The sequence below is a fragment of the Trachymyrmex septentrionalis genome, unplaced genomic scaffold, assembly GCF_001594115.1.
Source record: "Trachymyrmex septentrionalis isolate Tsep2-gDNA-1 unplaced genomic scaffold, Tsep1.0 scaffold29, whole genome shotgun sequence".
In the NCBI taxonomy this organism is placed as follows: Eukaryota; Metazoa; Arthropoda; class Insecta; order Hymenoptera; family Formicidae; genus Trachymyrmex; species Trachymyrmex septentrionalis.
Genome location: NW_017305451.1, coordinates 415,597 through 428,348, shown reverse-complemented (window position 1 = coordinate 428,348; position 12,752 = coordinate 415,597). Strand labels below are relative to the sequence as shown.

Here is a 12,752-nt window from a genome sequence, read left to right as displayed (position 1 = left end):
CTTCTCATGTGGCGCGTGAAGTGCTCGCCATTTCCCGAAGTGAGAGCGAATCGTCGCGTCGCTGGCTTTCATCCCGTCTGCCACGCCGGTCACTCTCTGGCTTTCGGTGAGAAATGCCCCCTCCCTCTCCCTCTCCCCCCCCCTCCATTGAATGGCACGAAAAAACGAATTTGTGTGTACTGTGTGATGCTATCGGACATGCGTCTAGCCGCCTAACGATTTCTCTGCTCCTCTTTACGCCGATGTCGCCGACGACCGGCGGGAACTCGTCTACCAGACTCTACCACCGACTACCGAGCTTCTATTCCTCCTCCTCCTCCTCCTCCTCCTCCTCCTTCTCCTCCTCCTCCTTCTTCTCTTCTTCTTCTCCTACCTCTGCCACACTGTTACTCCCTCCTTATCATACCTCTCTCCCCCTAATCCCTGAAATCTAGAACAAGAACCGCGTGGTGAGGCGGCCCGGTACCAGTTATATCAACGAACTTGGTACCAACGGAGCTCTTTTCAAGACTTCGGTCCTCGTCATCATTTCACGATTTCTTTCTTGTGATCACGGGAGAATTGCAAAAATCAAGGAGACGAAACGGCAATCGCCGCTGGAAAATAAAGCTTCTTCTAAAGACCACGAAACTTTAGATCGCAACGTCAAGACCGAATATAATAAAGGGGTCCTTCTGCAGTTGCGGTCGTGGAACTGTGTCACGGGACAATATACAGTATATATAAATAGTAAGCTTATTTAAACAATAAATATATGTATATATAACAATTCGGTCGGCGAATGCGACTACGAAAAGTGTTGTATTGAGGTGCGCTTCGAGATATCAAGACTCCTGGAAGTCTCAGAGACAGCCGCTTCTTCTACAACTTTTGACATCAGTATGATGATACGTGCGATGAACGAAGCGGTGCTTCTGACAGCGTTGATTTTCCTGAGTGTTCTGTACGCCGTCGATGCTGACAATGTCATTTTCAAGAAGTCGCATCAACGGATGCAGAAACTGTGCTCAAGAAAACTGAGCGATGCCCTGCAGGTCATGTGTAGGGATCGTGGTTACAACGAACCATTCTACAGTAACGAGGATGAGTCGAGAATTGATCCCGGCCCGGGACTTGTCGAGGAGTGCTGCTATCATCAGTGCACCTACGAACAAATGGAACAATATTGCAAGCCTCTTCCTGCGGAGAAACGGATCGACTCGAGGGACGACGTTATGTGAGTGGATGTTAGTGCATTCTTTTACGTTTTTATTATTCACCTTTCCCTCTTTTTTTATACCTTTTCTAATATAGATGTATAAAAAAAAGAGATCACATTAGAAAGAGAGTGTTTCTCTTTAGCTCCCTTTCTAATTTTACTCTTTTCTTATACATGTTACTAAATTATATTCTTAATTACATTTTACACGTCATTTTATTTTTTATATTGCCTTTATTTTTTATATTGTCTTGTTGTGTTTTATGTCCACTCCAAGCCAAAGGTTTGAAATGACACTTTTGAGATTATTTACTCAACTATTCAATGTGTATTTTTAACAATATATTTTTTTCAGATTTAATAACTAAGTTATTAGATATAAAGAATTATTTATTTAAAAAAAAAAACACATTGAATATGTGAATTAATAATCCTAAAAATGCCAATTTTAAATAATTTTTTGAAACTTTTGTGTGACACTTGCAGTGTGTACGTCTTTCTTTTTCTTCTTTCTATTATTGCAATTATATATTTATTATCAACTAATTACATTAGAATCTGCGAGAATTTTATTCGAATGCACGTTTATTAATTGGTTTCCTTTAAATATACCGGATCTCTTTTAAACGCGCCAATAAATTAAAAAGGATCTTATTCGAAATTCTCAAACAGATACTCTGTCTTTCGTACATAAATATGAAAAAAAGTCATAATCATACTACACAACCGGACTGATTTTGCGCGCGAATGTGGAAACAAACATCAAAAATATCTCATTTTGACATCTCGAAGTGTTACTAAAGATCTGTTACTTATTGAATCTTAATTGAAAGTGTATATTATTTGTACGATAAGCTGATTTATTTCCGTTTATGATGGCGAGACGAATTGGATGTATAAATAGCCGATTGTGTTATAACGCGTAACGAATTATTATGTAATTATTTACCTATATTGACGCGCTGAATCATTTATTTCGCGTTGTCAGCTGATTAGTAGATGATCTGCATGGAGCGTTTAGAGGGAGGGAGATTAATATGCACTCTCTCGAGAGAGCGTATATTCTCCAGAGTACGTGAACCAGAAGCCAAGAAAAAGAGAGACAGAGAGAACGCGCACGCGCGCGCGCGCAAGAGAGAGAGAGAGAGGGAGAGAGAACAAAACTACGTTATCATTGCTTCCGTGATAATCTCTGCCTAAAGTTCATGGTTGTGTATGAATTGATCTCAGGAGGGTTAGTCCGAAGTACTAGGACGATTTGCTGTTGTGCGTAACAACAGTTTCCTCTTCCCTTTCCTCTCACTGTTTTTGCGGCCAATCCATTGAGTTTATCGAATTGTGCGACTTGTTTTTTTGTTGTTCACCTAAAATCGTAATCAAATCTTCTTGCACAAGTGTTTATAGATTTTTTTTTTGTTCTGCGTTATGAACCTGCGTTCTTGTCTCCCATATCAGACGACATGTTTATCATATTTTTAATGTCGACGAGAAGTGTGTTTGCTTGCTAATCCTCGGTGTTCATTAAACTCGGATGTAGGGTCATCGATCTGTGATCGTAATAATTTCGCGAAAGTTTAAAAGAAACATGTAATTGATATAATTACGAGTTGCATAGGAGACTGAAAGATAAATCCGAGCGTAGATATCAATTATTAATATAATATTGGATTTTCGTCGAGAATAACTTTTCCCGTCTTACGATTCGCTTACTTATGCATTTTTCTCTTTACATTTTCAGAGATCTGTCGTATATAGCGAATCTACCTCATTCTACGACGAAAGATCTTCTGGAACAGCATTCACAAACGGAGATGGACTACGCCGGCGATGCGATAAAACGTAAGGTCGATGATTTGAAAAGGGGACGGCACAGGGGGAAAAGTGGTCGCAATAATGATGGTGAATGCAAGGGGAAGGCTGATGCGAAAAAGCGACACCGCGGCAGGCATTGTAGATGCCGGCGTCGGCGTCTGGAATGTCGCCGAGCTGGCAAGGTGCTTTCATGAAACGTCACATGTCGTCATTGCTTGCCTATTAACACCTAAAGATTCATCTACATCTATCGTAATGTCTATCGTAAGCTCCTTATTACAATGATCGTAATGTTCACTGATCGATTTAGCTATCATGAGCTCATCGTATGAGTTGATTCAACTCTTATATAGGCTTTTTATAATAAACCATTACCTAAATTTTAAATCTCCATCAGGAAGAAATTGATCAATTATAGTCGTATGTGAGAAGAATAATCGACTATAATTGGTCAATTTCTTACGGTTTAAGACTTAAAGGCTGCTTTCCTTTTAAGAGGCACAGGGCGCTATAAATGCTTCGAAGCTTTTGATTGACCAATCGGAGGCAAAATTTTATTAATTATCAAAAAATGCTTCGAAGCATTTGTAATATCAAAATGGTCGACACAAATGTCGTTCTATCTTTGTTATTCATTGTCAAAAAAGATAGAATGACTTTTGTGTCGATTATGTGTCTTCTTTTAAAAGGAAAATAGCTAAAGCTTAGGATGCTTATAGGTAGTATGTAGAACGCCTATAACGAGTACGACGTTTGTCTGGCGTTACGACAGCCAATAAGATTACAATATTTTCGAAAAAATGAGTGTAATTTTCCACTCAAAAATATAACTATAAAAATAATATACATGTTACAATTATTATATTATTGACATAGGAACGTTCCTAAGTATAAATCTCACAATGATATCAAATATTTACAGATTTGTTACTTGGGTAACCAGAAAGTGAATTATTTCTAAGCCCTACCTAATATAAGTAAAAAAGAAATATATTTTTATTCGCCATGTTATTTTGTCAATTCTTGTTTTTAAACAAATTGTAGGTTTTTTAGTTGTATTAACATTTTAAAATTTGTAATTTACATTGAAAATATATAGTAGAATCAATGTAGTGGACTTTTAAAACTTGCGGAATTGCAGCGTGTGTAATAATAAGGAGCGGGAGGCACTTAACTCCGCCTATGCATGTTTGGAAATTTAAAACTTTGCTTCGGATTCAAAATTTTAGTAATTTAATAAAAAAGATATCTATTTTCTTTGTTTCCCCAATATTTGCTGTGTTAGATTAAATTTTATTTAATTTTTGTATTTCAATTTATTATTTTATTATTTAATTCTTATTTAATTTATCATAAATATTTTATCAGAGATTTTTTTTACGTTCTAATATACACTTTCAGTGAGTGTCACTGAAAATCTATCTAATATGTATATATGACATGAACTATACATGTTCAATATATAATTGGAGTGCAATCTTTTAAATAATGCATGTCTGCCATATTTCCATCATTTTCATCGGTGTAAGTTACAAATTTTGCAGCATTAATACAAAAAAATTATATTTTACTAAAAAACAAGAACTGATAAAATAACATAATCAATGGTCAATAAAAATTTGAGATATTTATTTTTTTTCTTATACCGCACAAATAGGGCTTAGTAATAAATAGTGAAATTCCATTTCCTGCTTATCCAAGTAACAAATTTGTAAAATTTGGAAAGTGATATGTAACAGAAATATGTAACAATTACGTTACGTGTAACTTACTGGGTAGTTGTATTATTAATGTTACAGCACACAATAATTAATTTATTTCTTTTCATGATATAAAACATATATGAGCAAATGGTTAGTTATTGTACGACACAGGTCATAATACATAGAGATTTTATGACAATGCTTATGATAACTTTTTTTCTTACGATTAAAGTCTCATAGATCGATAGATATAGATATAGATGGATGTTTTTACTTATAAACTCTGTCGCAATCGTTCTCTTTCATGCTAACTGTGATCTAATGCCTGTTTGCTAATTAACGCTATTAACATCCGCAACGCAATCTTTCGAATAATATGTAATTATTTAACATTTGCTAAGTTCAATTTACTGCATTGAACAATTATTATTATTATTAACATTATTATTAATATTATGGCTTATAGTAATAATAAAAATGGAGATCTTAACCATAATATCTTATTACGCAATTAAGTCATAAATATTACAAACTTTTCTCTCAGTGTACAAGCCAATATGTTTTGGGATGTTCATCTAAAAATTATATGTTTCATATATTACTTATTCTCTTCAATCGAAGAACGGCAGAAAGAAAAGATTTGAAGGAAAACTTCAAATCGAATTATCTTTATCTTAATACCGAATTTTTGTTATTTAAGATTTGTGTGTGTGTGTGTGTGTGTGTGTGTGTGTGTGTGTGTGTGTGTGTGTGTGTGTGTGTGTGTGTGTGTGTATCTGAGGCGTCAGTAGTCTTTTAGAAGCTGTAAACATGCTTGATATGATTATTGTGTACGGTGTTGCGTACTGCTTTTACTACTACTTATTACACTTTAGTTATTTTAAAATTAACTTATACTTTGTACCAAAGGCGTAGAGCATAGACTGCGCCATTCGTATATAAACAGTACGTCAAATGTGATTAATAAAAATAAGAGAGAGGGAGCGTAAAAACGATTAATTTCCTTCTTTTTCTAACATATTGTGATTGATTAAATGGAAAGATATAGAGACTGGCTATTTTCACGTTCTATCTCTCTTATTTTTATTGACCATTTTTACACATGGATGGTTCATGCTCTATCTCTTTGGCATCCACAGACTTCTCTATAAGTTTATGTTTGCATCTAAAAATAATTATGTAATAGATGGGTGCTATCGTATTTTTTTTTCTTTTTTCCATTTTGCATGACGTTCGACTGCTTGTTACCACGGTGAATTTGCAGCTTTGCACAGCCATCAATTACTTTTGCACGTGCTGTCTTGTATAAATATAATTCTATAAACAATAATTTTAAGATAATTCTCAAACATTAAGGAAGTTTCAAACGATTGTAACGCAGGCGTATATCTATTGTTTCAGGTTTTACGCAACAACGCTAAATCTTTAGGCAACAAATTTGTAACACCATTGACAACTGACGAACCTACGTCGTTCGAAACGATTTAGAGCGAAGTTATTTGATTCTCCAATGCCAAACTTCGATTTGCTACTTTCTCTTGATCACATCATTTAAATAATTGATGGAGTTTGCACACGGATGAATGCTAGTAAAGAAGAAACTTGAGAAGGGATAAATCGAATCGAAAGAATGATTTGCGTGGAAGAGATATTATTTATAAAAAATTCAGCCTTACCACGCGTATTAGTGTTAATAGATAGTGTTGATATAGGAAGTGCAACGACGAATAGTATCATCCATTTTGACATAGAAGAATTCGCGATTGAGGGAGCATGGAGGATCAATTGCTCGACGGCGACATTGACGGGACAGATGCTGTTCCAGATATTATTATTTCATTGCTTTCCTTCACTAGCAAAAACAATGTCGTTAAAGAAGTGAGTTTCGATGACGACTCATGGGGGAATCGCTGATTTGAATATCGAAAATGCAATTGTGATGAACTTGAATGCAATCCGAACAATCGGGTAGCGTAATAATCTCTCAAAAGAAAAAAAAAAGAAAGACTTAGTGATTTGAATACAAGTGTTTGCAGGCGCGAGAAGCAGCCCGTATCGGACATTTGTCGGTGATCTTAGTTTTATTGACAATTGATCTCATTAGTATTAAAAGCTCTGTTTTAAATTTAAAATTTAACTTAGAGTTTATCTTTGAAACACATCGACGAACGCGTACTTTACTAGTCCGTCGATGAACGGACGAAATTTACATGCGGAATTGTAGGTTTTTAAAAAAAAAAGTAGATATTAAAGATTCGGAGGAGAGGTAGTTGTAGATACAGAAGTTTTATCACGCAACACATATTGAATAGCATACATTCTTTTTACTTGCCATTTAAAATTTTCAGTTGACATCTGCGTTTATAATAGCGACCAATAAACATTTATACATACTGACTGGTATTTCATTTATTTCGCCGAACATCCTCGTACAAAAGTAGGAAATTGATTGAGAAGTAAAATAATAAACTTGCAAAGTAAGATAATAAATTTTTTATTGTACAATTTTGGTTAAATTTGGTATAAAGCACATTTAATTTATTGAATTTTTTTGGAAAAGTAAGAACATAAAGCGATAATCCAAAGAAAAATTAACAAAATATTAAAAATAAATATTATTTTTTAATAAAACTTTTTTAATTTATTTTTTATAATATTTACAACGTTTACGTCAATTTGAGGAGAGGGTACTTTATATTTTTTATCAAGGCTGTATTTATAACTTTTTTATACGTGTTCTTCTACTTGTTTTAAATTTAAAAGATATTAAAATTTAGTAATTGTAATTTTTAATTCTTAATGTGTGCCTAATGAGTATTTTTTATCCTATGACATACAGGATAAATCATAATGTATGTTTCAACGTTTTATCATGGGAAATAAATATTTCACTCTCTCTTACGCTTTTTCCAGCTGCAATCGATAATTTATCTCCCATGATAAAACGTTGAGACATTCATTCAAGATTCACCTCATGTATCATAGTAAGATCTTCATAAGAATATAATGATAAATATAAAATAAGGTTGCATTAAATAAAATTTCATAAAGAGGTGCGATCTACTTAACGTTGTTTTGTTGATCAATCAGCAGAAAGAATTTTACGAATTGCTCAATCAAAGAATGCTTTGAATCATCTGCAGTATTAAGTGGATCACACCTTAGGTATATGAATCGCACATTTTTTACTTTACATTATTATTTAGTTATTTTTTTTATGTCATTCAAAATTTTATATTAAATTTTATATTTTTTTGTACAAGTATTAAAAAAATTTTGATAATGCTGGCTATCAGTGATCACTATAAGAGCGTCAATGAAAAGTAGGCGTCGATCATCATGGCGATCAACGCATTAAGATGTCCGACTTCCAAGACAAGGTACGTGCGTCGTTTCCTTAAGACACTTGTCGACGTTTTGGCAACATTTCGAGGCTGTTTCTAAGAAAATCTTCCAAGCTTCATCTTTCGAAGCTCTCGGTAGTCTTTCGTAGATATCATTGTACAATTCATCCAGTTCCTCGGCGTTCAGATTGAGATCGAGATCGTCGTTATAGGCCTGCCGAATATTATATGCCAGTCTGATTTTTTTCTGTTGCTTTTATATCCAGATTCACCATTAGCCCCGTTTGATTAAATCTCCTATTTTTCTTTCTCGATTTAATTGATTGTTTACTAACATATTCCTACATTAACTTTCCGGAGCTGAAGGTTTATTGAATCCATTAAATTATAAATCTTTTTGTCAAAAATGTCAAACAAATTAATCTTCTTCATATTATATTTGCAAATTTGGATTATATTCTTATTAAAATATATTTAACATTCATATTTTTTTAAATATTTTTTTAGAGTATTTTGGCTCTTCGAAATTAATTAGTGCCTTTCAATTTTAACATTAATAAATGGATTTTACAGACCTATCGTCAATAATCGTGTTACAGATTTTGACGTCAGCTCCGGGGGATTAATATTAATTATGTTAGTTATTACATGTCGCACGATATTGTTAAAATTATTCAGCCTGATACTTTGCGCGTGTTTGATACCATCTGTTTATCTTGCTCTGTTGTGAGTCAGTCGAGAGAAGTCGAGACACTATATCGTCGGAGGAATTTGCATACAGCGCAGTTGTAGTTGCATACATATATGTTAATCACACAGGTAACGCAAAACGCATGACACGTTAGAACATTTTCATTGTTACACTGTTTATCAAGTTATCAAGTTTATCAAGTTTATTTGTCGCGTTATACATCTAAAAGCTCCATTTTTAACAAAGAATTACAGCGAGATGAATCACACGATCGGAAAGCGTTTTAGTCCATAATTGTAAAGCGGCTTAATGGATTGCAATATTGATCTTGATGGATTGACTAGAGGCCGCTTCTTAAATAACAGACTGGATCCCAGAGGCGATTGGCTTACCGGAGTGCGGAAGGGTATAAAACTCCTGCCGAACGGATAAGGTGCCCAGAGATATCCTGGTCGATTGAGAATAGATCCCGTCGTTAGGCTGGAGTCATGAGATCCTATTCCGGATGCATACGCTCGAGCTTTGGAGGCGTCATTTATAGCTTTCGTGACAATTGGCAAGGCAATACCACTGACTTGTTCGAGTGTCAGTTGCCTTTTCTGTGGAACGCCATGCGACATCGAATCTTTCGGCTTCGAATAATCTGAAGAAAAATAGAATTATACTCTCTAATGTAGAAAGAAAAGGAGAAAAGATGAACGATACAAGAATTTCAAGTAAACCTCCTCAGCTCTATAATATAATTAACAGAAAATTCAATAGGATGCGCACTGGTGCGCATTAAAGCTGTTATACAGAAACCGATATATAAAAATTGTGTTTAATATAAATAGAAAAATGGATTAAATCATGAAATTCTCAATATATATATATGTATTTTATTGTGCTGTTAAGTAAAATTTATATTTTATAATCTGAGATATTTGCATATTACTTTTACTCAAATTAAATTAGTGCAAAACAGCTATCAGTGCTCACTAATGTGTCCAAGCAAGCTATAACAAATTCTAAATAGCACTATTTCAGAGGCTTATTGCGCTCGGGTGCAGATGAGTATCCCGCGCCATTTTCTATTACACAAACAATTAATATCAATCTTCATTAAAACTAAATGAATCTTATGCCATAGCTTTAAAATCAACACAAAAATCCATTGCATGAAAATCAATTACTTTTAAAGATACGTCAGCTACTCTTACAAGAGGACTCCTACCCGAGTGCAGCTTGAAACGGGGGCTTTGACTTCAGAGTTTGTTTCTTTTTTCAATTACTACGACTACGTCAAAATGACGACAAATAATGTCAACATGTTACTTGCGTAATAATTTGATAAACACTTTGTGGCAAAGTATTTTTGTGTGTAATCTAGAGATTAAATAATGACGTGTAATCATCTCTATTATCTTAAAAAAGATATACGTAAAAGATATACGTTAAAATCTTATTCGCTTACCGGATTCTTCCTGTCTCTTCGCTTCATACTTGTCAGTATATTTTTGCAGATCGAATTTTTCCAGGCCTCTTTTGGCTCTCTCAGTACCGAGCCTACATCTTTTCACGTGTACATCCATCACGACTGTCTTACATTGTTTACTGGCCCACGAGATCTCACATGTAATTCCTAATATTGCCAGAATAAGCACAATTCCACAAGCTCCATAAGATTGATGCAGATGCATCTTCCTTTACAACCTATATAAAATCCAAACTGATTTGTCGCTCTTTTAAAAATGTTCTTATCCACAGCGTACATGTCAAAGACACATTCGTGCAGTCATATCTGATTTGCTTTTCGTCCGTATTATGTGCGATATTGCACGTACATAAGAATATTAATTATTATTGTATGAAATTATCAATGGGAGGGCGGAAGGGAAAGAAGGGAGGGAGAGAGAGAGAGAGAGAGAGAGAGAGAGAGAAAGAGAGAAGACAAAGAGTATACATATATATTGGGTCGTCCGGAAAATACGCACGGACTTTCCGGACGACCCAATAGATAAGTATAAAAATGAAGAATTGCATCGCGAAATATATCAATTGGGTTGAAACAAAAGTTCGTAATGCTACTTCGTTTAATAGCATATCAATATATTAAAAAAATTTAGCAATTATATTATTTGATAGAGTAAAGTTCAGCTTTAAGAATCTATTTTTTAAATTATGATACGCGCGCGCGATGATTTTTAATGAAGTGCATGAGCAATCAAAGTCAAAATACTCGTTTTATTTAATCCGTAATAATTTAATAACAAAAAAATCTTAAGAACATTAAAAAATCATTTTGCAGAGAAAATTTTAATTATTCATGTTAGAAAATGGAAAACTTTCTAACTCTTTTTAGGCACGTAATAGGCCCATAAAGTTAGAATATTTTTTATTTTGTTCAAATCGTAGTTTTCTATAGAATATAAAAATTATCAAAGTCACAGAAACTCAAAAGATGATTTCTTTCGAAAGTAGAGTTTCTTAAACTCTCAAACCTCTGCATTAAAATTTAAACTTTGTTAATTTTTAATAATAGCTATTTGAAATTATAGCTATTTTTAATTATAACAGCTATTTTAAAAATTGTAGCTATTTGAATTTTGAAGCACTACAAACTTTTTTCTAGCTCAACATATATTTTTTTATAGTAACATTATACTTTTTTCAAATGTGCGAGAAATGTATGTTTGAAGACTAAGTAATATGTGCATGACAAATAGCAGATAATTTGTTACAACCGACTTACCATGGGTCTTTTTGCGGCATTATTATTAGTATGGGCAATAATCTTGGGGGGTGAGTGTAATAAATGGTCTCTTACCTCATTGCTGCGTGGGCATCAATTGATACGAGCATACGATGAAATACTTTGCACAATGTTGAAATTGCATTCTTAGGATTCAGATACAATGAAAAGCATACACAATAAATATGTAACACATAGGCATGATAGATTTCAACCTATTGGAAACCATATATCAATGCACGTCAATTTCTGGTAGATTGAAGTATGTATAATATATTGCCCATGTGTGTTATTTTCTGTTTATACTGTTTGTGCTTTTCATTATGTCTAGATCCTTATATGATAAAAAATAATTGTTGCATGTAACGAATGAGAGTCAGTAATATGAAGTAAGAGAGTCCGATAGCATCTTCGAGGAAATAATGAGAAAACGAGTTTCAGATCAAACAATTCTTTTTTCATCAACGAAGGAAAGCTAAAACAATAAGAATGAGCAAGTCCGTTTTGATACGTGTCGATCTTTCCATTTACTGTTTTAGAGAGAACATTTTTTCATTATTTATAACAATTATTGTTCAAGAATAATTAGATCGAGTACAAGCATCTCAGTTCGCTCCTGGAAAAGGGATCTAATATAATACGAGTCGATATATCCATAGTACTGATTCAAGCGCTTTAAAGAAAATGTTTTTTTATATTCTATGTAATTGATTTATCTTAAAGATTACAAAAATATACAACATTTAAAGTTAAAATGCAGAAAAAAGTTGATGCAAGGAATGAAGATGCATGTAAGAAACAGAGTTTAAGGTACAAAAAAATGTATTTATCAGTAATCACTCGCTTATAATAGCACGTATTTGCAAAGGCACGTAACTTTCAGATATTCTAAACGGTTGATAAATAAAGATAGTGGGAACGTCTGATTTTGCATTAATTTGAATTGTTACGTTCGCAATTGCGTTATTATACATTAAATGATTATACATTAAATGATTAAAACATTCGTATTTATAAAAAATTATCTTTTTTTTTTGAAAATATTATTCATTGCCTATAATAAAGAAACTATACATTGCTAATTGCAACTATACATTGAGTAATTATACATTGCCTGTAATGAATTAAAGAAAAGAAAATGTTCAAAATGCCTTCTGTAAAAAGTCTGTAAACATGAGCTCTCTGATGTATGATTTGACAACATTCATCGATCTTGGTGTTGAAAACATTTGTACGACTAAACAACGAGACACGTGCGAAGAAAGAAGAATAT

At 33.5% G+C, this 12,752-nt stretch overlaps 2 protein-coding genes across 2 annotated transcripts; one reads left to right on the top strand and one right to left on the bottom strand.

Annotated features, from left to right (window-relative positions):
- The first annotated feature begins 752 nt into the window (after positions 1-752).
- LOC108749327 (insulin-like growth factor II) lies at positions 753-7,089 on the top strand. The gene is made up of 3 exons (XM_018487939.1): positions 753-1,216; positions 2,937-3,192; positions 6,115-7,089. Exons 1-3 carry the CDS (start codon positions 882-884, stop codon positions 6,199-6,201), a joined length of 678 nt encoding a protein of 225 aa, XP_018343441.1. The 5' UTR covers positions 753-881; the 3' UTR covers positions 6,202-7,089.
- Positions 7,090-8,004: 915 nt separating this feature from the next.
- On the bottom strand, positions 8,005-10,427 carry LOC108749292. Its single transcript, XM_018487891.1, has 3 exons — positions 10,202-10,427; positions 9,141-9,391; positions 8,005-8,271 (listed from the first exon to the last, which is right to left on the bottom strand). Exons 1-3 carry the CDS (start codon positions 10,425-10,427, stop codon positions 8,068-8,070), a joined length of 681 nt encoding a protein of 226 aa, XP_018343393.1. The 3' UTR covers positions 8,005-8,067.
- Between the last annotated feature and the right edge of the window lie 2,325 nt (positions 10,428-12,752).

Bases quoted from the DNA above. Each gene is read 5' to 3' on its own strand.
- LOC108749327 (XM_018487939.1), top strand. From the start codon at position 882: ATGATGATACGTGCGATGAACGAAGCGGTGCTTCTGACAGCGTTGATT. The intron at 1,217-2,936 runs GTGAGTGGATGT...TTACATTTTCAG, and splicing joins GACTCGAGGGACGACGTTAT to AGATCTGTCGTATATAGCGA. The intron at 3,193-6,114 runs GTGCTTTCATGA...CTATTGTTTCAG, and splicing joins AATGTCGCCGAGCTGGCAAG to GTTTTACGCAACAACGCTAA.
- LOC108749292 (XM_018487891.1), bottom strand. From the start codon at position 10,427: ATGCATCTGCATCAATCTTATGGAGCTTGTGGAATTGTGCTTATTCTG. The intron at 9,392-10,201 runs GTAAGCGAATAA...ATTTTTCTTCAG, and splicing joins GAAGAGACAGGAAGAATCCG to ATTATTCGAAGCCGAAAGAT. The intron at 8,272-9,140 runs GTAAGCCAATCG...AATATTCGGCAG, and splicing joins TTATACCCTTCCGCACTCCG to GCCTATAACGACGATCTCGA.